Source organism: Budorcas taxicolor, chromosome X (assembly GCF_023091745.1).
Source record: "Budorcas taxicolor isolate Tak-1 chromosome X, Takin1.1, whole genome shotgun sequence".
Lineage (NCBI taxonomy): Eukaryota > Metazoa > Chordata > Mammalia > Artiodactyla > Bovidae > Budorcas > Budorcas taxicolor.
The window spans coordinates 4683693-4707224 of record NC_068935.1 but is presented as its reverse complement, the minus strand read 5'-3'; the positions used below and the strand labels follow the sequence as shown (position 1 = coordinate 4707224).

The 23532-nt window shown below is 37.8% G+C and overlaps 1 protein-coding gene and 1 non-coding gene across 2 annotated transcripts in view; one reads left to right on the top strand and one right to left on the bottom strand.

Moving 5' to 3' along the window:
- The window catches only part of DIAPH2 (diaphanous related formin 2), a 791835-nt gene that overhangs the window by 717420 nt on the left and 50883 nt on the right, over positions 1-23532 (bottom strand). The window contains exons 2-3 of the mRNA XM_052663405.1: positions 15456-15488; positions 12514-12690 (exon numbers count right to left, since the gene is read on the bottom strand). Of these exons, the coding sequence (XP_052519365.1) occupies positions 12514-12690; positions 15456-15488 (210 nt within the window). The remainder of the gene's footprint in view (positions 1-12513; positions 12691-15455; positions 15489-23532) is intronic.
- LOC128070664 (small nucleolar RNA SNORA70) lies at positions 18556-18688 on the top strand. Its single transcript, XR_008201638.1, has one exon. It is a non-coding gene; the product is annotated as a small nucleolar RNA SNORA70 (small nucleolar RNA).

The following is a 23532-nucleotide window of genomic DNA, read 5'->3' as shown; positions in this document are numbered from 1 at the left end:
TCCTCCCTGAGCCCTTGTGCTGGGCTGCTGCTGCTGCTGCTAAGTTGCTTCAGTCGTGTCCGACTCTGTGCGACCCCATAGACGGCAGCCCACCAGGCTCCCCCGTCCCTGGGATTCTCCAGGCAAGAACACTGGAGTGGGTTGCCATTTCCTTCTCCAATGCATGAAAGTGAAAAGGGAAAGTGAAGTCGCTCAGTCGTGTCCGACTCGTAGCGACCTCATGGACTGCAGCCCACCAGGCTCCTCCGTCCATGGGATTTTCCAGGCAAGAGTACTGGAGTGGGGTGCCATTGCCTTCTCTTGGGTTAAGTACTCACAAAAGCTTATTCACAGCTGTCTTACTACCATGGAAACCCTATGTTTACTTACTTGTCTCCCTGACTAAATTCTGAGCTCTTTGGCGGCAAGGGAGGAATTGCATTAATCTGTGTGTACTTCCAGCAGGTAGCACATGACCTGGCACACTGTGCGTATCAATACATGGTTGTGAAAATGCCTTCACAGCAAAAAAAGAAAAAAAAAACCCACTAGTGGAACTTTTCAAACAGAAAAAAAAAAAAACATCTTAAGGAACATTTCTATGTATAAATCAGAACAGACAGAAGCAATGAATTGTGAAGTTTATTAGCTACAGTTAGTGAAAATTTGCAAACCTAGTTCCTTTAGATTCTCTTCCTGGACTTCTAGACTACTACTCCCTCAGCGTGAACCTTTGGTGAGAACTGTACTTGGGAAGAAGATTTAGAAGTGACCCAGATTTAGTTCCCTTTGAGATCTATTTACAGGGTGAGTTTTACTCCTCCTTTACATGCTTTACTTGGGAGTGTGTTTAGGAAAATAAAATGACTAGATATGATGCTGGTGTTCTCTCAGCCCAATGACAAGGAGTAAAGATATTGGAAATATGATTATAAAAAATGGAAAGTAGGCTAAGAAAACAATTTCTAAGGATCGAGCCATTCCTGAAAACTGTTTCCATGCCCTATTATAGATTTTGAGACCTATGCTACCAATTACTGTTTTACAGTAACTTGACCTTTAATTAAAATTACTTATGCTGAGAGCAAGCTTCCCTGGTGGCTCAGCAGTAAAGAATCCACCTGCAATGCAGGAGATGCAGGTTAAATCCCTGGGTTGGGAAGATCCCCTGCTGGAGGAAATGACTCCAGTATTCTTGCCTGGAGAATCCCATGGACAGAGGAGCCTGGTGGGCCACAGTCCATAGGGTCGCAAATGGTCAGACACGATTAAGCATGCACACGCTTAGAACACCAAAAGGCTCTCATCCAGGCTAATCAACTCCTCAAAGACTGGTGTTGGCTGACAAAGAAAGCCATGATAGCAGTCACAGACAACACCTAGGGTCCAAAGTCAAATTGGCTCTCAAAACTGACGAAAAGCAAAAGTGAGAGAACAAGCTGAAAAGCTTTGGGATTCTTTTATAAGAGCCCTACCACATGGAATACAGGACAGACAGTTTAGGATTTATTGCATATAACTATACTCTCATTAAATTATGCCAAAATGCAAAATACAGTAATGTAAATTGCTGAACAGAAACAAAGTATAAAACATCACATTTGCATTGCCTCTAGTAACTGAAATTGAGAAGCTTCCCTGGTGGCTCAGTGGTAAAGAATTTGCTTGCCAATGCAGGAGACACGGGTTCAACCCCTAATCCAGGAGGATCCCACATACCTTGGAGCAACTAAGCCCGTGCACAGTCTCTAAGCCTGTGCTCTGGAGCCCAGGAGCCATATCAAGAGAAGCCCGCACACCACAACCAGAGAAGAGCCCCCACTTGTCACAGCCAGAGAAAAACCTTGCAGTAATGAAGACCCAGCACAGCCAAAAACAATAAATGAAACGTATTTTTAAAAATGACTGAAATTGAAATGAACTGTGCCTAGAAATTAATCACAAATGATCACTAGCCAAATCTTTTGTACACAATTAAACTATTTATTTACCTATATAAGAACACAGTTCTTATAGACATATCTATAGGAATCTAATGTGACCAATGCAAGCTGGACATCCACTCAATAAATCATGGTGCTAGCTAAAACAAATTAAATTCCAACTTGAACTTCCAAGACATCTCTATATGTTTATTTTTTAAGCTTAAAATGGAAATCCCCTATCCCCCAAGCCAAAAAAAAAAAAAAAAAAAGAACAGTTGGACACAAAAGGGCAATAATATTCAAAAGGAAATGGACAGTGTCCAGACGCATTTCTCTCCTTGCTCTAATTAATTCAGTTTGGATAAAAACGAGCTGTCGCTATTAAACATTTAATAATCCTTAATTGGTATACTCAATGTACAAAGACCAGCTCAGTTATTCTCAGTAAGCTCAAAGGCTATGCTGTGATATCTTAACATGTTGAATGTTACTCAATTACAGCATGATAAATTTCCTTATATTTAGAATGGAAGGAAGGAGATATTTCACCAACCCTAATTACAGACAACACAAAATGTCTGATTAACCTGAGAAGCACGATGAATATGCTGCTGCTGCTAAGTCGCTGCAGTCGTGTCCAACTCTCCGTGACCCCATGGACTGCAGCCCACCAGGCTCCTCCATCCATGGGATTTTCCAGGCAAGAGTACTGGAGTGGGGTGCCATTGCCTTCTCTGTGATGAATATGAACCTCATTCAAGTTTGAATTTGGGGTTAAAGGTGATATGTAATATTATGACAATTCAGTCATCTTTTAAAGTTACACTCAAAAAATTGTGGAAGAAATATTCTTGCTTTGATCTGACTACCTTTACCCACTGTGGAAGATTTGAAAACATGACTGGGCTGAAAAGGGGAACAAGAATCTTAAAGAGCAAGTATAATTTACCCCATGTGGGTAATAACAAAAATCAAATAAAAACAAGTGTGGTTTTTTTTTTCATTATTGAAAGTTTTAATTTAAAAAAAAACACTTTCTAATTGTCAATTAATAGGCAAAGACTACACTTCAAGTGAAAAATCGAATTTTACAAACTATTGAAGACTGCTAATAAACAGTGTGTGCTCCATGAAATAAGCAATCATCTAAAAGTTTCCAATTTGGAGCTTTACATCTGTCAGCAATAGCCATTGGTACCATTACTCCGAAAATCTGCCTATTACTTATTTCCTTGAGCAGCCACAATACAGAACCTGGCATATCAACGCATAACAGAAGTCAGTGTCAATGGTACATGTGTGCGTGCATGCTAACTCACTTCAGTCTTGTCTGACTCTTTGCAATCCTATGGACTGTAGCCCATCAGGGTCCTCTGTCCATGGGATTTCCCAGGCAAGAATACTGGAGTGGGTTGCCATGCCCTTCTTCAGGACATCTTCCCAACCTAAGGACTGAACCTATGTCTCTCTCATTTTTGTGTTCGCAGGCAGGTTCTTTATCACTAGTGCCACCTGGGAAGCCCCAATGGTACATTAGTAATCACCTTTGACTGTGTGGATCATAACAACTGTGGGAAATTCTTAAAGAGATGGGAATACCAGACCACCTGAACTTCCTCCTGAGAAGTCTAAATGCAGGTCAAGAAGCAACAGTTAGAACTGGACATGGAACAACAGATGGGTTCCAAATTGGGAAACAAGTACGTGAAGGCTGTATATTGTCACCCTGCTTATTTAACTTAGATGCAGAGTACATCATGCAAAATGACAGGCTGGATAAAGCACAAGCTGGAATCAAGATTGCTGGGAGAAATATCGATAACCTCAGATGTGCAGACGACACCACCCTTATGGCAGAAAGCAAAAAAGAACTACTAAAGAGCCACTTGACAAAAATGAAAGAGGAGAGTGAAAAAGTTGGCTTAAAACTCAATATTCAGAAAACTAAGATCATGGCTTCTGGTCCTGTCACTTCTTGGCAAATTAATGGGGAAACAATGGAAACAGTGACAGACTTTATTTTCTTGGGCTCCAAAATCATTGCATATGGTGACTGCAGCCATGAAATTAAAAGACTCTTGCTGCTTGGAAGAAAATCTATGACAAACCTAGACAGCATACTAAAAAGCAGATACATTACTTTGCTGAAAAAGGTCCATCTACTCAAAGCTATGGTTTTTCCAGTAGTCATATACGGACGTGAGAGCTGGACTATAAAGAGAGCTGAGCGCTGAAGAATTGATGCTTTTGCACTGTGGTGTTGGAGAAGACTCTTGAGAGTCCCTTGGACTGCAAGGAGATCCAACCAGTCCATCCTAAAGGATTTCAGTCCTGAATATTCATTGGAAGGACTGACGGTGAAGCTGAAACTCCAATACTTTGGTCACCTGATGCAAAGAACTGACTCATTGGAAAAGACCCTGATGCTGGGAAAGATTGAAAGCAGGAGGAGAAGGGGGCGACAGAGGATGAGATGGTTGGATGGCATCACCGACTCGATGGACAGGAGTCTGAGTAAACTCTGGGAGCTGGTGATAGACAGGGAAGCCTGGCGTGCTGCAGTCCATAGGGTCGCAAAGAGTCAGACAGGACTGAGTGACTGAACTCAACTGACCTCAGTAGTAAAGTAAAACCTAACTGTCCAGATCTTTCACTTAATTGGACTTGTTTCAGGATTTTATTTGGCTATAAAGTGTCGTTATTTTTGAAACGAGCTATTAGCAGTTAAATAAAAGTTTCAGTAATCAAAGAATTAATATTTTCTTTAAAAAAATCTATACTAATTTCAGATTGAGCCCAATATTTCCCTATTATCTACATCTACAAGCCTATATGGGGAGAACTGCTGCTGACAGATATGATCCTCATATAGAACAACAATTACAATTATCAGAGTAATGAGGATTTATTTGAATGTTGCCTTTCATTATTTAAGCCTTTCACCAAAAGTTTCACCAAAATATATCATCACCCAGAAATCCCAAATAATAAATTCTATTGCAATTTTTACATATTTCTTCTCAAGTATCTCATACTCTATTTCTGTGTATAATGTGCTACTTTATGCAATTATTTTAAATGCTTCATACCTCAAGGTATCTTATCCTAAAACACATACAAGGTGTTTGGGCCCAATGGTCTAAACATCTATAGTTCTTTAGTCTAAAATGCCTGGTAAGAGGAACAGCACAACGAAGGATGAGAATCAAGAGAGACAAGATGGTCATAATAGCCATCAATTACATTATTGTAAGAACATCTATCACATTATTTGTTCACGGAAGGAAACCCACAAAGAATTTTTAAAAAGGGAAATTTCATATCTAGAAATTGACTTCTAGGTTTTAGAAACAGAAAGACTTAAGAGTGTTAAATCAATCAACTTTGAAAACAGCATTTTAACAGTTTTCCATTACTAAATTGTGGGCCTCCTTCTTTACAAGTAATGCTTTATAAAAATCAACAATTTGTAACAAGACAACTTTCCATCTCAAGTTGATTTTATCTGTGAGGCAATGTACCTCTGAGTTGCCTTCTACTTCCACTGAGTGGAAAGGAAAATGTACAAAATTTAACTTAAATGTAACATTATTAAAGATAAAGATTACCAAAATGCCAATGCTTTAGATTTTTGTGTACTTAAATTTAAGTTTCACTTCAATCCCTTATTAACTTAGGCAAGTTACAGAACCAATTTCTTTACCCTCTTCCTAAGCCTTAATATGCAAAGAAATAGAGGAAAACAATAGAATGGGAAAAAATGCTGGGCTGGAGGAAGCACAAGCTGGAATCAAGATTGCCGGGAGAAATATCAATAACCTCAGATATGCAGATGACACCATCCTTATGGCAGAAAGTGAAGAGGAACTACTAAAGAACCTCTTGATGAAAGTGAAAGAGGAGAGTGAAAAAGTTGGCTTAAAGCTCAACATTCAGAAAATAAAGATCATGGCATCTGGTCCCATCACTTCATGGCAAATAGATGGGGAAACAGTGACTGACTTTATTTCTGGGGGCTCCAAAATCACTGCAGATGGTGACTGCAGCCATGAAATTAAAAGACGCTTACTCCTTGGAAGGAAAGTTATGACCAACCTAGATGGCATATTCAAAAGCAGAGACATAACTTGGGCAACAAAAGTCTGTCTAGTGAAGGCTATGGTTTTCCCAGTAGTCATGTATGGATGTGAGATTTGGACTATAAAGAAAGCTGAGTGCCGAAGAATTGATGCGTCTGAACTGTGGTGTTGGAGAAGACTCTTGAGAGTCCCTTGGACTGCAAGGAGATCCAACCAGTCCATCCTAAAGGAGATCAGTCCTGAGGGTTCACTGGAAGCACTGATATTGAAGCTGAAACTCTAATAATTTGGCCACCTGATGCGAAGAGCTGACTCATTGGAAAAGACCTTGCTGCTGGGAAAGATTGAGGGCGGGAGGAGCAGGGGACGCCAGAGGATGAGATGGTTGGATGGCATCACTGACTCAATGGACATGGGTTTGGGTGAACTCCCGGAGTTGGTGCTAGACAGGGAGGCCTGGCGTGCTGCAGTTCATGGGGTCGCAAAGAGTCAGACATGACTGGGCAACTGAACTGAGCTGAAGCCTTAGTATCCTCATCTGAAAAACAGAGTATAACTATGTTGCCTACTTTGCAGCACTGTCACAAGGATCAGCTGAAATAATACAAATAAAGCATTCAATAACATGCTGGGCCCATAAGTGCACAGTAAATGTGAGCTATGATAATTCATAAAATAGCTTGTTCACTTAATCTGATTACAAACAAAAGATAATAAAGAAAATATATAATGTTTAATATACAAGTAGACTTCTCTCAAAAAAGAGACACAACCCTTCAAAAAAATTTTTTATTGATCTTTTGTTTTTACTTTTAAGCAAACCACAACTCTCTGATTTCCTCTTCCAACATTCCCATGTAAGGAAAAATTATCATTAGGACAATGTGGCACCAAGTTGTACCTTTCTTTAACGTTTATGAATCCACAAGTAAATCTTTTCAAAAACATGTCACATTTAAAGAGGGATGTGGTAAACTTTTGATGAAATATTAGAATATTCAAACCACAAAACAAAAATTCTATAAAAGATTTGAAAACACTGTAAATGCTGTACACAAATTTAAAAATTTAAAACTGCTAGGAATCATTTTTTGTTTATGGCTATCATCACATAAAACGAATGCGTGTAACTGAAGCAAATGAGCAAATGAAAAGGGTAGTAGAGGAAGATATCAAAATGGTCAAACTGTGAAAATGTTAGTCACTCAGCCATGTCTGACTCTTTGCAACCCCTTGGACTGTAGCCCACCAGGCTCCTCTGTCCATGGAATTCTCCAGGCAAGAATATTGGAGTGGTTTGCCATTTCCTTCTCCAGGGGATCTTCTCAACCCAGGGATCGAACCCAGGTCTCCCACATTGTAGGCAGATTCTTTACCACCTGAGCCACCAGGAAAGCCCTTCAAAAAGGTAAATTGGGGATCAAATCATAGAGGACCATCCTGAGGGAATTAGGAAGCCATAGGAGAGATCTGAGAAGCTATGGAAAGATTTGAGAACCCAAGTGACATAATGTTGTTCAGATTTTAAATGGGTAATATTTGAGAATTCACTAGAGGGTCATGGTGGAAGCAGGGACACAAGTGAGGAACTCTGTTAATCATAATAGCTCTGCCACTCTTGTAGCAGCCTAGGTGAGGCTTCAACTCGTGTGGGACCAGTGAAGGTGGTAAGAGATGGTCAGCTTTTACAAGTATCTTACTTTGAAGGGAGAGCTTATGGGTTTCCTAGAAAATTAAATGTGGAATATGACAGAGAGAGAGTAATCAAGGATAATCCTAAAGTGTTTGGCCCAAGTAACTGAAAAGATGGATATACCATTGACTGAGAAGGGGAAGACACCAGGAGGAGCAAGTCTGGAGGAGAACATTAACAGCTTAGTTTTTGGATATGTTACTTTGAGAAGTCTACTGACCATCCAGGGAGAGTTGCTGATTATGAAATACGATTATGAGAGTCTTGAGTTCAGAAATGAGGACTAAGCTGGAGATAAATCTGAGAATTGTGAGCATACAAATGGAATGTAAAGCCATAGACCTGGTTGCCATAACAACAAAAAAAGATGATGTAGAGGAGAGAAGATTCCAAGGACTGATCTCTGGGCCCCTCCAACACTTAAAAGTTGAGGACACTAAAAGGAATCAGCAAAGAAAACTGAAAAGCAGCAGCCAAAGAGTTTGGAGAAAAACAAAATTAATGCCCCAGGGGGGTTAGGGGAGGGAGATGTATAAGCAACTGCATCAAACACTGCTGGTAGGTTGGTTAACATAAGAACTGAGAACTGAACATGGGGCTAGGCAGCACGAAGATTTTTGGCGACACTAATAAAACCCATTTTGATAGAATGATGGAATAGAGGCTAGATAGAGTGAGTTTAGGAGAGAAGTAGGATGAGAGAAATCAGAAGCAGTGAATACAAACAAAATTATTAGGTGTTTTGCTTCAAAGGAGAGTAAAAAGTGAACAGCAGTAGGCTAGGGGCATAAGATCATGAAAGAGCTGTCAAGTGAGACAGCATGTTTGTAAGGTGCTGGGAAGTGCAGAGGACAGAGGAGAAAATGATTGGAGCAATGTCCCTGAGTAGGTCAAACGGAATGGGATCTTCTACATAAATGGGAGGATTGAAAGATGAAAACTTCATCTATGTTGATAGGGAGATGTGGTGGTGGGAGTCCATGGAAGTTCTCTTCTGATCAGTTTACTCAGGAAATTAAGAACCAAGGTCATCAGCAGAGCATGAAGATGGGTAAGAGTTCTGAGGGTTGAGCAGCAAAGTAAAGGTGTGAAATAGTCATCAAGAAGCATGGTGGAGGGAACGGAGCAGGGACGTGTAAGATGACTGAAAACAGAAGGGCCTACTTGGAGCTTTAGAAAAGAAGCCTGTTTCAGAATCATTAATAAAGCATCACTGGATCAGAACAGGAAAAACCTGGAGGACAAGAGGAAGACCAGATAGGAGGCAATTTTCATAGTCTGTGAGAAAAAATCAGAGAGGGATATTGTCTAAAGTAGGGTAAGAGCAGCTGGAGGACAACTGTGGAAAAAGATGTCAAAGTCACTGCAAAAGCAGAACCAATGGCATTTGGAGAGCAATTAGGAATGACAGAGAAAACGAATGGCCTGGAAGACGGCCCAGTTGAGCTAAAGTAAACTAGAATATGGCAATGGCACTGATTAACTCAAATAGCTATTTTACTTCCATAAAAATTAGTAACCAATTTATCAGCAGATTAAAGGAGTATCATTTGAGTGAAATCTGAGTGAAAATAAGAGTTTTTAAAAAAAAGATTAAAAAAGTTTGATTAGTGTCAAAAAATGTTTGTTTCTATTGTTGTTGGTTGGGGTGATTAAGATAAGCCAATCCCATTGCAAACTGAAGGGCAGTCTAGGTGATCAGGAAATATTGGAAACTGAAGAACAGGGCTTTATTTGATAAAGGAATGAAATGCAAGAAATATTTATAAAATTATTTTTACAGAAAACTTTATGCCAGGCATTATTCCAGGAATATCATCTCCTTTAATCCTTAAATAAACCATATAAGGTAGACCCTATTATAGTTTTGTTAAGAGTTATGTAAAATAAAGTGCTGAGATGACTTCACAGGGTAATGTGATTAACGGCACAGCCAGAACTCAAACTCAAGTATGAATGACTCCAGAGTTTCTCTTAACCACTACACAAACATGCCCTGTAAAATTAAGGGCCTGGAAAAGGCAGTATAGGTTGTTTACCTTTTGAGAAGAATTTTGGGTTAAAGGTCTCAGAGGTGGAATCATTCCAAAGAATGACACAATCCAAAGCGCTGTCATGCCTAAAACTGGCTAAATACATACATGCAGAGGTCAGAGTTCAGAGTTCAGAAGACTAAGGAACTGAGGGCAAAAAAGCAATGGCAAGATTATCAGTGTAATAGTAGAAATCACCAAAATGAGTAACAAGGGAAAGGTCAAAAGGCTAACCAGGTGCTATCAACATCAAGGTCAGTCAGCAGATAAATAGACCTTAAAAGAGAAAGGGTTATTAAAAGACCGTTCAAGGAACATGGCAGGAGGGTTTGAAGAGAGTGGATATGTCAGGACTTGTGCCATGGGAAAAGTTGGATGTCAACTTTGGCTAGACAAAAAGGGCATTAAAGGAAAAGTATAAAGATAAAGGGAATTTGTATTTACTCAACAACTTTCAATGAATAGTGGGATTGGGGGTGAGATAGGAACAAGACACTCCATAATGGGCAGAGTAGAAGGGTCTAGATTTTCAGTGTTCTTTTTTTAATTGATTTATTTAATTAAAGGCTAATTACTTTAAAATATTGCAGTGGTTTTTGCCATACATTGACATGAATCAGCCATGGGTGTATATGTGTTCCCCAACCTGAGCCCCCGTCCCACTTCCCTCCCTATCCCATCCCTCAGGGTAATCCCAGTACACCATCCCTGAGAACCTGTCTCATGCATCGAACTTGGGCTGGTGATCTATTTCACATATGATAACATACAGATTTCAATGCTATTCTATTAAATCATCCCACCCTCACCTTCTCTCACAGAGTCCAAGAATGTTCTATACATCTGTGTCTCTTTTGCTGATATAGGGTCATCGTTACCATCTTTCCAAATTCCATATATATGCATTAGTATACTGTATTGGTGTTTTTCTTTCTGGCTTACTTCACTCTGTATAATAGGCTCCAGTTTCATCCACCTCATCAGAACTGATTCAAATGTATTCTTTTTAATGGCTGAGTAATACTCCATTGTGTATATGTACCACTGCTTTCTTATCCATTCATCTGCTGATGGACATCCAGGTTGCTTCCATGTCCTGGCTATTATAAACAGTGCTTCATGAACATTGGGGTACACGTGTCTCTTTCAATTCTGGTTTCCTCAGTGTGTATGCCCAGCAGTGGGATTGCTGTGTTGTATGGCAGTTCTATTTCCAGTTTTTTAAGGAATCTCCACACTGTTCTCCATAGTGGCTGTACTAGTTTGCATTCCCACCAACAGTGTAAGAGGGTTCCCTCTTCTCCACACCCTCTCCAGCATTTATTGTTTGTAGACTTTTTGATAGCAGCCATTCTGACCAGCCTGAGATGGTACCTCATTGTGGTTTTGGTTTGCATTTCTCTGATAATGAGTGATGTTGAACTTCTTTTCATGTGTTTGTTAGCCATCTGCATGTCTTCTTTGGAGAAATATCTGTATAGTTCTTTGGCCCATTTTTTGATTGGGTTGTTTATTTTTCTGGAATTGAACTGCAGGAGTTGCCTGTATATTTTTGACATTAATTCTTTGTCAGTTGCTTCATTTGCTATTATTTTCTCCCATTCTGAAGGCTGTCTTTTCACCTTGCTTATAGTTTTCTTCGTTGTGCAAAAGCTTTTAAGTTTAATTAGGTTCCATCTGTTTATTTTTGCTTTTATTCCCATTACTCTGGGAGGAGGGTCATAGAGGATCCTTCTGTGATTTATGTCAGAGAGTGTTTTGCCTATGTTTTTCTCTAGGAGTTTTATAGTTTCTGGTCTTATGTTTAGATCTTTAATCCCTTTTGAGTTTATTTTTGTGTATGGTGTTAGAAAGTGATCTAGTTTCATTCTTTTACAAGTGGTTGACTAGTTTTCCCAGCACCACTTGTTAAAGAGACTGTGTTCTATGTTGTATATTCTTGCCTCCTTTGTCAAAGATAAGGTGTCCATAGGTGTGTGGATTTATCTCTAGGTTTTCTATTTTGTTCCATTGATAGATTTCCAGTATTCTTAACCTCTTATTTGGAGATCTTTGAAACTCTTTTAGTCCTTAACTCAAAATGAATAGATATCCACACACACACACAAAAAAAAAAAAAATTACCATGATAAGTGGAATAGAACTAGAAATGAATAAATCTTGAATCAGGATCTCCACTTCTTTGATCAAGCAAATCAATCCAATATGGCCTGAAACCTCATCTTTCCTCTTACTATAAACTGCTGAAAAATCAAAATATGATATTTATTATCTAATAAATAATCTAGACCACAAACTAGGAAATATTTAATATAAGAAGCATGCTACAAAATATAGATGGAATGACTATTAATAATAAAACAAACGTGGAGGAATTAATTTTTCTGTCTCCTCTATTTTTTTTTTTACAACACTGTGTCCTCTAAACTCTACTTCATATACCTAACAAGATAGCTTATATTGTTTTCAGAGAAGTGGACTTAGGCCTGTTTAGCTTAATAGAAGAGAAACACAAATTAGGTACACAAATTAGGTAGTTAAAAAACTGATCCAATGTGCCACAGACTACTGAATAACAGAGAATGAAAATAAATAAGACAGCCTCTGCTTTTAGGAGCTCATAGTGGAAGAGACAAACGTGTTATAGCTCAAAAAACCAGATACTCTCAAAAACAGTTTTGTTATATCAACAAGTTTCTGGCCTCTCCTTTATGTGATATAAACACAGTCCATACAAACAGCCCTACTTCCAACCCAGTGCTATGCACTTGAAAATTATAACAAAATTAGGGGGTCTAACTTACCATCATTTTTTCAAATAAATCCAGTACTTCCTTTTCGGACAAATTCAAAGATCGTTCATCATATAATGGCTGAGCAGCTGGAAACTCATTCATCACAACTTGAGAATCAAGAGGATGTTGGATAAGAAGCTTTTCCTTTTTTACAGTAGATTTTCTGAAACTTGTAATTCGGTCACGCTGCAAACAGAAAGGAAAAAAAAGAAGCCCTAAGGAAGAGATCAAGAATCACCAACGTGAAGAACCAAAACATCAAAATGGCAGTTAGGATAATATATATTATTGTCTTTTTGACAAAATGTTATTTTAAGCAGCAAGCTCCACTTAGAGACTGTACTACTGTGAAACCTTGAAGTAGCTCGATAGGCTCAGAAATCTAGGGGGTGAAAAGTATTCCTCAAAAGTGAAACTTAGGTCCTTGTCATTGCTGTTTTGCACAGTAAATAGGTGAGAAAAGTCTGATCTCAAAGTCATGTGGTGGTTTGAGGAACAATGTGTCTTTGGCACCAACTTTGAAACTATGAGGTAAGAAAAAGAAAAGGATATTCAATTCCAAGGGGGAAATTATACTAACACTTCTCTTCTTCAAAGTGCCAAAATAATTGTGACAACTATCTATGAGCACTTTGGCAATGTAGTGGTAGAATATAATGGTTAAGAGCATGGACTATGGAGCCAGACTGCCTGGGTTTGAATCTGCAATTCACTAGGTCGGCTACCCTGTGCAAACTCCTTGGTCTCCAACTCTCTCCTCATCTCTAAAATAGGGTAACAAGTTAATACATATAGAAGGAAGGAAGGAAGGGAAGGGAAGAAGGGAGAGAGAGAGAAAGCAAGAAAAGAGTGATTGTGAGATCTAAAGATACATGTGCAGTGTACTTAGCTGCTATTTATTACTATTGCTGTTTTTACTATTATTACCCTCACCTTTTCTTCCCTGAAAGGACCAACAAGGAAGCAGAACAAAATTTAAAAGATTATCTATTCCATTTTCTGGAAACATAACACAAACAGAAATATCTTATTCCTAAAAACACTACTATGAAGAACTTGCCACTTTATGGATATTGACTCAGAACCATTGATTCCATGCACAATCTTATAATTAGCTTGCAATTTCACATGAAGTGAGTTAACAACTCCAGTTGCCTGTAAACAGGCCATTCTGGTTTGAACCACAGCACATTGAACATCAAAAATTAGTAATGACCAGAAAACTGAATGCAACTCAGTTTTCTTCTGGTTTCTGTTAAGAAGCACATGCATACTGTCAGCTCATGTCAAACAAGCAGATATGTTAGATAGGACGTCAGTGCCTGCCACTGCCATGTTACCAAGTGCTTATAAATCACTTCAACAAGACAAAAAGCATCGCAGACGTTCTTACCACAATTTTATCAACTACTGTTGACCCGTATTTAAACATATATATATATATATCTTTTATTTTCATTCAAAGAACACTTTTTTTTTAAATAAAAGGTGTACTTTGAAAGAAATATGAGCAGTTTTAAGCAGCTTATTTAGGATTCCAAAAATGATCTTAGTACACGGTTGCTTACAAAGAGATTATGTAAATCATAATATTTTAGAGCTGGGAAGAAACTTGAAAAACCATCTAGGTTGACTCTCATTTCACATAAAAAGTAACTTGCCAAATTGACAAGTCCCTGGTTCCTAGCCCAGTGGTCACTAAAGATTCACATCTTCAAATCATCTTCTATATTTTCCAATTTTCTTTTAAATTTGAAAGTCTTTCAGGAAAATTAAGTTGGATTAGATATGTAGTATGTCTTCAAACAACTCAAGAAAAAATATTAAGCAATCCCAAATAAGCTGAGTACATAACCAAGAATCAAATGTTACTAAAAGATATGGTGGACATAAAAGCATTTAAATATGCAATCGACCATTAAATCAACATATTTCTATTCCTTTCCCTTCATATCACTTAATATTTACTTTTGCAGTGCTGGCTTATTTTTACTGAATAGCATTATTTACATATATATTTGATCTTCCACTATGCTATTCACTTCGATCTAGAAAATTGTCTTTTGCTTTCAGCTATATCTTGATAAGAAAATAAAATTAAGCCATATACTTTCACTTCCTTAAATCATGAATAATATTCTACATTATTTGTAGATAGGTGATTTCACAGAGAAAAAAATTGACACTGCTTAAAATACCTTTTTTTTTAAAGTTTAGCTATTAAGTGAAGTCGCTCAGTCGTGTCTGATTCTTTGCGACCCCATGGACTGTAACCTACCAGGATCCTCCATCCATGGTATTTTCCAGGCAAGACTACTGGAGTGGGTTGACATTTCCTTCTTCAGGGGATCTTCCTGACCCAGGCATTGAACCCAGGTCTCCTGGATTGTAGGCAGATGCTTTACAATCTGAGCCACCAGGGTATTAGCTATTAAAGGGCACATTTAAATTTTAAGCCCATAATTTTTAATAAGTTTTACTACAATAGACTTAGCTCAAAAATACTTCAGGATTTAAAATTTAACAGCACATTTCTGACTAACACAATGAACTTAACTTCCTTTCTATTTTAAATTAATTTCCTTTACTGTTAATATTAATACTTAACATATTCAGGGTCAATTTACATGGCTATTGAGAAAGGAAACATTTGTGCTTTCCAGAGTTAGATTTATATAGGTTTTTTAATTGCTTAAGGTATGTACCAGGATGGCAATATCAAAATTATTTTAAGATCTCATACAGTTGTTTCTGTTTACATTCAAAAAAAGAAAAGTCTGATTTTTTTGCAGATATCTGCTTTTTTATTGAAAATTCTTCCAACTACTGTACTTTATAAACATCTAGACTTTTTACATTGTTACATATATCAATGCTTTAATGTCCACCCACTTTAATAAAAAAGGAACATGCATAAGTAATATAATAACATGCTACTAAGTCCACCTTACCACATCATCTGCCAAAGTTTTTATTTGAATGTTCTATTAAAACCAAAAAAAAAAAAACCTGTCAGATAAGAGAAATTCACAGATCAAACAAGAAAACATCTGAATGATTCTCATTTTTTTAATTTTATCAACTAAAACTCTTCCAAAAGAATTAGAAAATTTAAATATATCACATAAACACAAAAATTCTTTACAAGAGAAAAAAACTTTTTAAGGATTAAAAACGACAATTTGGTGGAGGAGGTGTCTCTTTGTTTTTCAAGATGACTCCCAAATTCCCAAAGTCAGATTTGGATCACATATCCCTATCACAGTGTTCAAATGTGACATAAGATATAACAAAGTCATAAGCCCTGTCAAGATTTTTCAAAGTTTTAGCATGAATAATCATATTTTTAAGAGACATAAAATTTTTAAAACCATGAACAATAGGAAAACTGTCACATTTAATTGTAGTGAAATACAATGAAACAGCTGTCTAGAACTCAGTTATGGATAGATATTTATAGAACACTTTATAAATATTCTAGATAACATTGAACTTACCGATTCTGTTAATATATGCCCATTTCTCAAAACCTCCAACACTTTTTTTTGCATGTGGTTTTCTACTTCTAACACTGAGAATCACTGGAAATGGTACACTCCAGTTAAGAAGATACAGTGACTCATTAAGATTACCATACAGCATATACAGGCACAACTACTTGAAGATTTAGAGTACAGCAATACTACAGTAATAAAGCAATACTAAAGTAAGCAAGGCAACAGCTAACAACTTAGTAATCTTCCAAGATTCAAAAGATACTTCAAGACCTTAGAATAACCAAAGACGAGCATGAAAGCCATTATATTATATAAATATGTTGAAGTGCTAGTTAAGAAATGTGATTAGGAAAGAATCAGATTTTTTAAAATCATGTTAGGAACAGAAATCAACCCTTCTACAACACCGTACACATTTATTTCCTACAATAGAAGCTGAATGATGTACATCATGCATGCTCACATCCCTTTTAACTAAGAAAAATACGTGGCTCGCTGGTGGGAAGAATTTTAGTAGGAGTTTTAAGTGAGAAGTATTTGGTCACAAGGTCTCATAAAATCATCTTCAAATACCACCAACTAAATGATATTAAAGATCATCCTCCCCTCCATCAGTTGGGACAAAGATGCTACTATATATGTAGTTCTTTTTCTACTTTTAATCTGTTGATTCCCTCAAGGATTTACATTACTACATCTTTGTACTATGTCTTTATCACATCGTGCTGATACAAACCCCGATCAATCTTTACTGCCTATAAAAAAGAAAGTAAGGGGGAATATTTATATCACAACTGAAGCCTTTTTAAGAGACATCAATTCACCCTAAGACTATCTCTACCTGGTAATTTCTCTTTAATTTTCCCAGTGGGGTACAGAAAATTGTTCTATGCACAATGATTTTCTGTAATGCAAAATCAGAGTGAGAAATGCCAAAGTCTCAAAAGTGCCGCACTTAGCCTGCTACCATTCAAATAGGTACCTGTCCACCTGTGTTATTTATTAGTTATACAGTTCTTCAAGCAACCACTGCTTTTCTTTTTTTTTCTATCCCTTGGGATTATAAACTCAAGATTGGAAGCATTTATGTATCTTCAAAGTAAGAATGTAAATCCAGGGGAAATAAGATTTAATTTAATCAGTTCTCTAAGTTAAGGTATACACATGCCTTGAATACTTTAAATCTGTATCTCAATTGAATTTATGTTGACAGTTTAATTGTGGGGGACAGAAACAAACAAAAAACATTGCTAGCAGTATTTCCACTTTGTCTTAGGGGAAGAAACTTTAGTTCTCTTCTCCCACCCCCACTCTCCATTTTGAAATTAACATTTTTTATCCATATTAAATTCCATTATATGGAGTTAGACACTATTAAATTGGATGAAATTTGAGATAATATGATCAAAATCTCTCAATTTACAAATGATGGAACTGAACCTTGTGGAGGCTAAATGACTCAACCATAGACCACAGATATGATTGTTACTAGATACTAACTCTTAGTCAACGGTCAATGGCCTCTTCAGTTGGTATAATTAAGCTGTAGGATATTAGGGTTGAACTACTGAATTGAAACAGTTCATGGTAATCTAAAATTTACAGATATGCCCCAAGCCCCATTAGTTTAATTTTCCTTTGGGTAACTTCCTTTTGTCACCATTAAAAGAAGGTCAAGCATCATCTCAAAGAGCATTCCCCTGCCAACCGAAGTCTTTGCCTAACACGTCTTACGTATCATCTACTGAATTCACTTTAACCAATATATACTAATGTTCTTCAATCAGCTATTCTTCATATACAAACTGAATATAAATTTAGATTCTTTGGTCTTTCATTATTCTTAATTGCTAATTATACCTTAATACTGCCGCAATTGTAAGAATCAGAGCTCTTCTCTCAGCTCTGGAAGGTGGGTAATAGGAGGGCAAATATAGTAGCAAAAAGTGAGTAGACAATTAATAACCTAGCGGAAACACTACATAAGCCCAAAGGATGATCACAAAGGGTCAGGACAGACTTTCAAAAAGAAGGGTCACATTTATGGTAAGGGCACCATCTGGATCCCACTCCTCGAGTTTTAAGTCTTCCATATCACCTCGGTTTCCTCCCTCTCCTTAATTCCCTATAGCCAAACAGTTGTCAAGTTCCATGGTGATCTTTCTGCAGTTGCTTCTTCATTCTCACACAAACCATCCATTTAGAGTCTAGTCATGGCGGTGGCCTCATAATAATTATCTCTACCACAATTCTCTCCTCATTGCCAAAGTAATATTATTTTTTTTCAGTTGATGAGTTGCCTTTTATCTATTTTTATTTTTTTAGTATAAATTTATTTATTTTAACTGGAGGCTAATTATTTTACAATATTGTATTGGTTTTGCCATACATCAACACGAATCTGCCATGGGGGTATGCTTCAAGTTGCCACTGCATCACCTCATTCCTAGATTTCTGTAAGAGCCCCCTAGCCTATGTCCCTATTTCCAGGTTACCCTGCTACAGTTACTTCTGAACACACTGACGAAGTGACACTGTTTAAACCCAAGTCAGTTTGCAGCCAGTTAAACCAACCGTGCTCTTTCCCCACTGGGGCCCAGTGTGCAATGGCTATGAACAGCAGCCTCCTCAGTAGTGTATGCAGCCACTGCCTGTACAAGTTTCCCTAAGGGACCTTGGAGACAACCCTTGCCACTGAACCTTCATGACTGGCATGCTGTCCCCAGTCTAGGCTCCAGACTGGTACATGCAGTGCCTTTGGAGACCCCCAGGGCACAGTGGCCAGGGTCCACTTTGGCCAAGTCATAACATTCATCCACACCAAGCTGCAGAGCAATGAGCATGTATTGAAGCCCTACACAGGGCTAAGATCAAGTTCCCTGGTCACCAGAAGATTCACATCTCCAAGAAGTGGGAAATTACTAAATTAATATGGATGACATTGAAAACATGGTGGCAGAAAAGCAGCTCACCCCAGCTGGCTGTGTGGTCAAATACATCCCTAATCCTGGCCCTCAGGACAAATGGCGGCCCCTGCACTCATGAAAGCCTTGGTGTTGTCCCCCCCCTTACACACACCAATAAATCCTACTTTACCATCCAAAAAAATAAAGAAAAAGCTAAGGAAATCTCAATAAACCATGGACTTGAGTTAGGAGAAAAAAAAAAAGTCAGATCATATCACTCCTCTGCTCAAAACTTTTCAAGGGCGCCCTATTTTCACTTCCAGTGAAAGTCAAAGTCCTTCCAAGAGCCTGCAAGGCCCTATGGAGCTGCACACTCTGCATATCCCTCTGACCTCATCTCCTACTACTGTTTCTTTCATTCACTCAGCTCCAGTCACACCAACCACTTCACCGTTCCCCAAGAAGGCAATAAGCCACAGGTACTGTCTCTTCTCTTTGCCTGGAAGGATTTTTTCTGTAATCTGTACAGCCTCTTCCATCACTTCTTCCCCTTTCAAGTTCTTGCTCAGGGAGATCTACTCTGTCCATCCTATTTAAACGGAAATACCCACCTCCTCCACACACTCCTGACCTGCTTTAGTACACTCTGCTTTTCCTTTTAATAAAACTTACCACAGTCTCACATAGTCTATATTTTTGTCTATTTCTCCCACTAAAAATGTGAGCTCCGTGAGAACAGGGATTTTCATCTGTTTAGTTAAGGGATGTAACCCTAATGCCTAGAGCAGTGCTTGGCACACAGAACTCGATAAAAAACTATAAATGACTATTACTTGCCCATCTGTATGTAAAGGCTCCTGACAGAATAAAGACGAATGCCCTTAATACAGCATTCAAAGTCCTGCATTATTCAGCCCTAGGCCACCTTCTACATCTTCCTTCATGATCTATATGCCATAGAAAAATGGTAATCCTTTTCCCATCACATACCTATGTCCTGTTTGAGCACCCACTCTTCCCTCTACTGGAATGGCCATCCAGCTAGGTACATTTCTACTTCTAGAGCTTCCCTTTAGTTTAAAGTTGGTTATTAATAAGCCAAATGTGGGCCCTGGTCAAAAATGGAGAATTATGCTTTGTTTATTGTCTTCTTAAGACATTTCTTCCCTAAAAGGCATCTTCGAATGATAAAGCACCTTAAGACAAAGAGGAAATTATATTCACATAAAAAATTATCCCAATTACTTGTGACAGAGAACCATAAAGAAAAACACTCTGCTTATGATTTCTTGATTTATAAGTTTCATTCGACTAGAGTGTATATTCTATATAACTATGCACATTTGACTGATATAGATATTTTTCTCAGAGATTTCCCTCATGTAAAACTCTGCTGTCATAAATATCTTCTTGATACCATTACTTAGAACTCTGCAACTATTCAGAAAAGAAGAGAGAGAGAGAGAAAGAGAAACGTAGTCTACTGAAAAGAAAAATCTTTAAGGACATTTGAAGAGTTTGCTATTTAGGAGGAGGCAATTTTTGGACACTGCACATTAAAAATACATTGAAATTATTGTAAAAATTACACTTAAATTATCTGCATTAGAAAATAAAATATGTCTGCCACACAACTGTATTTACAAATTATTCAAAGAAGAGATAGGAATATATAGATATCAAGGCGACTGGGATGAATTGGGAGATTGGGATTAACATACACACTACTACGTGTAAAAGACTTAACTAATGAGAACAGACTATACATCACAAGGAACTCTACTCAATGCTCTGTGGTGATTCACTTTGCTATACAGCAGAAACTAACACAACATTGTAAAGCAACTGTACTCCAATACAAATTAATTTAAAAGACAGAGAAGAGGAGAAAAGCAAGAGGAAAGTAGAAAAATACAAAGACATCTTTGTAGCCAGTGCTCTGGATGCAAGTTAACTTCTGCTGATTAAAAGATTTTTAAAAATCCATGTCATCTACCTATTCACCAGACAACATCCATCTATCTGTGTACCCACCTCCATTCTACCTCACCATTTGCTTATATATTCACTATCCTCCTACCTATTCATCCATTCATTTCCCCATGTGTCCATGAACTCACTTACCCATTCATGTAGCCACATATTAATTTATCCCTCTGTGACATAATAAATAGGTTTAGTCTCTTCCCCTGGTTCCTGACACAGAGCTCCTAAATCCCTTGGAATTTCCTGGATGATAGAAAAATCTTTTGTTCTCATAAGGCAACTCTTAGCAAGCTCCTGAACAGCTTCAGAATGGGGCTGGTCACCAGAAAGATCAAGCCATGATCAGAACCTCGGGACTTTAAGCCCCACCCCTCCATCCTCTGGGGAGGGGACAGGAACTGTGGATTGTGTCACTCACTCACTCATACAGTGATGAAACTGCCATAAAATTCTCTACACTACAGGGTTCAGAAAGATTTCAGGTGAATGTATCCAAGTACTGGGAGGGTGGCACACCCCAAACTCCATCTGGACAGAAAATCCTGTGCTTACGACTCTTTCAGACTTTGCCCTATATACTTCATTTGGCTGTTCATTTGTATCCTTTACAATATCCTTTATAATAAACTGGTAAACATAACTAAAGCAAAAATAAATAAAAAAGAGAGAAAGGAGAACAATAACAAAAACACCATCAACAGGAAAAAAAGTTCAGAGCGCTATAACGAGTTATCTCTTGGGCAAGATTAAATCACAGATATTTTGTATGTGGATTGACCTTTAAAACATTTTTAAATGGTTGTATTAAGAGAGTCTCATTTATAATAATGTTCTACAAGGATGAGCTCTCAAATTTTATCTGAATATTATTTATACATGTGCATGCATCTCTCACACCACCTGCAAGCAGATATTATGGATTTTACTCCTGTGTACAAACTACAGAGCTACTATGGAGTTAAAACAACAACAAAAAAGATCACCCAAAAATGTTTACTAGAGTCACACCCCTGAATTAAAAGCACTGATTGAAATCATTTTAGTAAGCTTTTATTGTGCAAATCTAACTACAGTGGTCATTAGGATGGGGGCATATTACACCAATAAGTATAGTGACCATATATTTTCATTAAAATCAACTCTAGAAAAGCAATACATTTGTGAATTAGTCAAGCAATTAGAGTTTATGAAACTTCATTTATGATCAGTTATATTAAATATAACTTACTACAGTACTCTCTGAGTACTGAATAATTGTAAAAGTTTCACTCCAGAGTCTCAACCCCTTAGAATAAGAAAAAGGGCTGATTTACTTATAAAACTCTAATGCTGAAGTTCTGATTGAAATACAGGAGTCATTATTACAAGAAAATTAGGTTTTCATTTTCCCAATCAGTCAGAAATTAACAAAAAAAAAAGCAAGATGTAAAGGTTCAGCTCTCTTATGGCTGATGTCACATGGTAATATAATGTTTTATAAACATCTTTCAATTACTCTACTACCACAGAAATTGGATGACTAAATTGCATATAATTCAAAACTCTCACCACCAACTCAAAAATTTAGCCACACTATTTGACTATTTTCTTCTCTTTTAGAGAAAATTAAGTTGGTCATCACAATAAAGATAAAGAGGCAATTGTTTACCCAGCTTAAGTTTCTTAATCTTTAAGAAGGGTGGAGGCAATGTGATATAGAAAAGCATGTTCAATTCAATTGAGCAAATATTTGAGCACCTACTATGTACCTGTTCAGAGCTGGGCACTAGGAATACAATCATAAACAAGATGAGCATGTGCCTTAGGGAGGTTGTAGTCTAGATGAAGATCAGATAAATAAAAGAACAATCACAATAGAGAAATCCTGAGAGGACTGATCAGGTGGTACTCTATTACAACCTCCATATACTATCCAAGTAAGGGAAGCCTTTAAGAAAGGCCGTCCATCTCAACTACTGACCCAGAATTTGAAATCTCTAGATGACATCCTTGACCAATACTTATTCGGATCAGCGGCAGTCATAGAGCTTCCCTGGTGGCTCAGCTGGTAAAGAATCTGCCTGCAATGTGGGAGACCTGGATTTGATCCCTAGGTTGGGACGATCCCCTGGAGAAGGGAAAGGCTACCCACTCCAATATTCTGGCCTGGAGAATTCCATGGACTGTATAGTCCACGAAGGACTGTTGCTGAAGCTGAAATTCCAATACTTTGGCCACCTGATGCAAAGAACTGACTCATTGGAAAAGACCATGATGCTGGCAAAGATTGAAGGCAGGAGGAGAAGGGGACAACAGAGGATGAGATGGTTGGATGGCATCACTGACTCAATGGACATGAGTTTGAGTAAACTTCGGTAGTTGGTGATGGACAGGGAGGCCTGGTGTGCTGCAATCCGTGGGGAAGCAAAGAGTCAGACACGACTGAGAGACTAAACTGAACTGAGCAGTCAAAGAAAGAAGTAATTATTCTTCAAAGCACTGCCTTTCAACTTTTCACATCCTGGATTCACCCTGAACTTGACAAATCAGTAACACCAATCAAGGCAATCCAAGGCTTTTTAACTATCTGGCAACCAAGTTGAACATTTTGTTTGGCCCCATTCAAATCCTTTACTATAAAGACTGTTTTAATTGAGTAT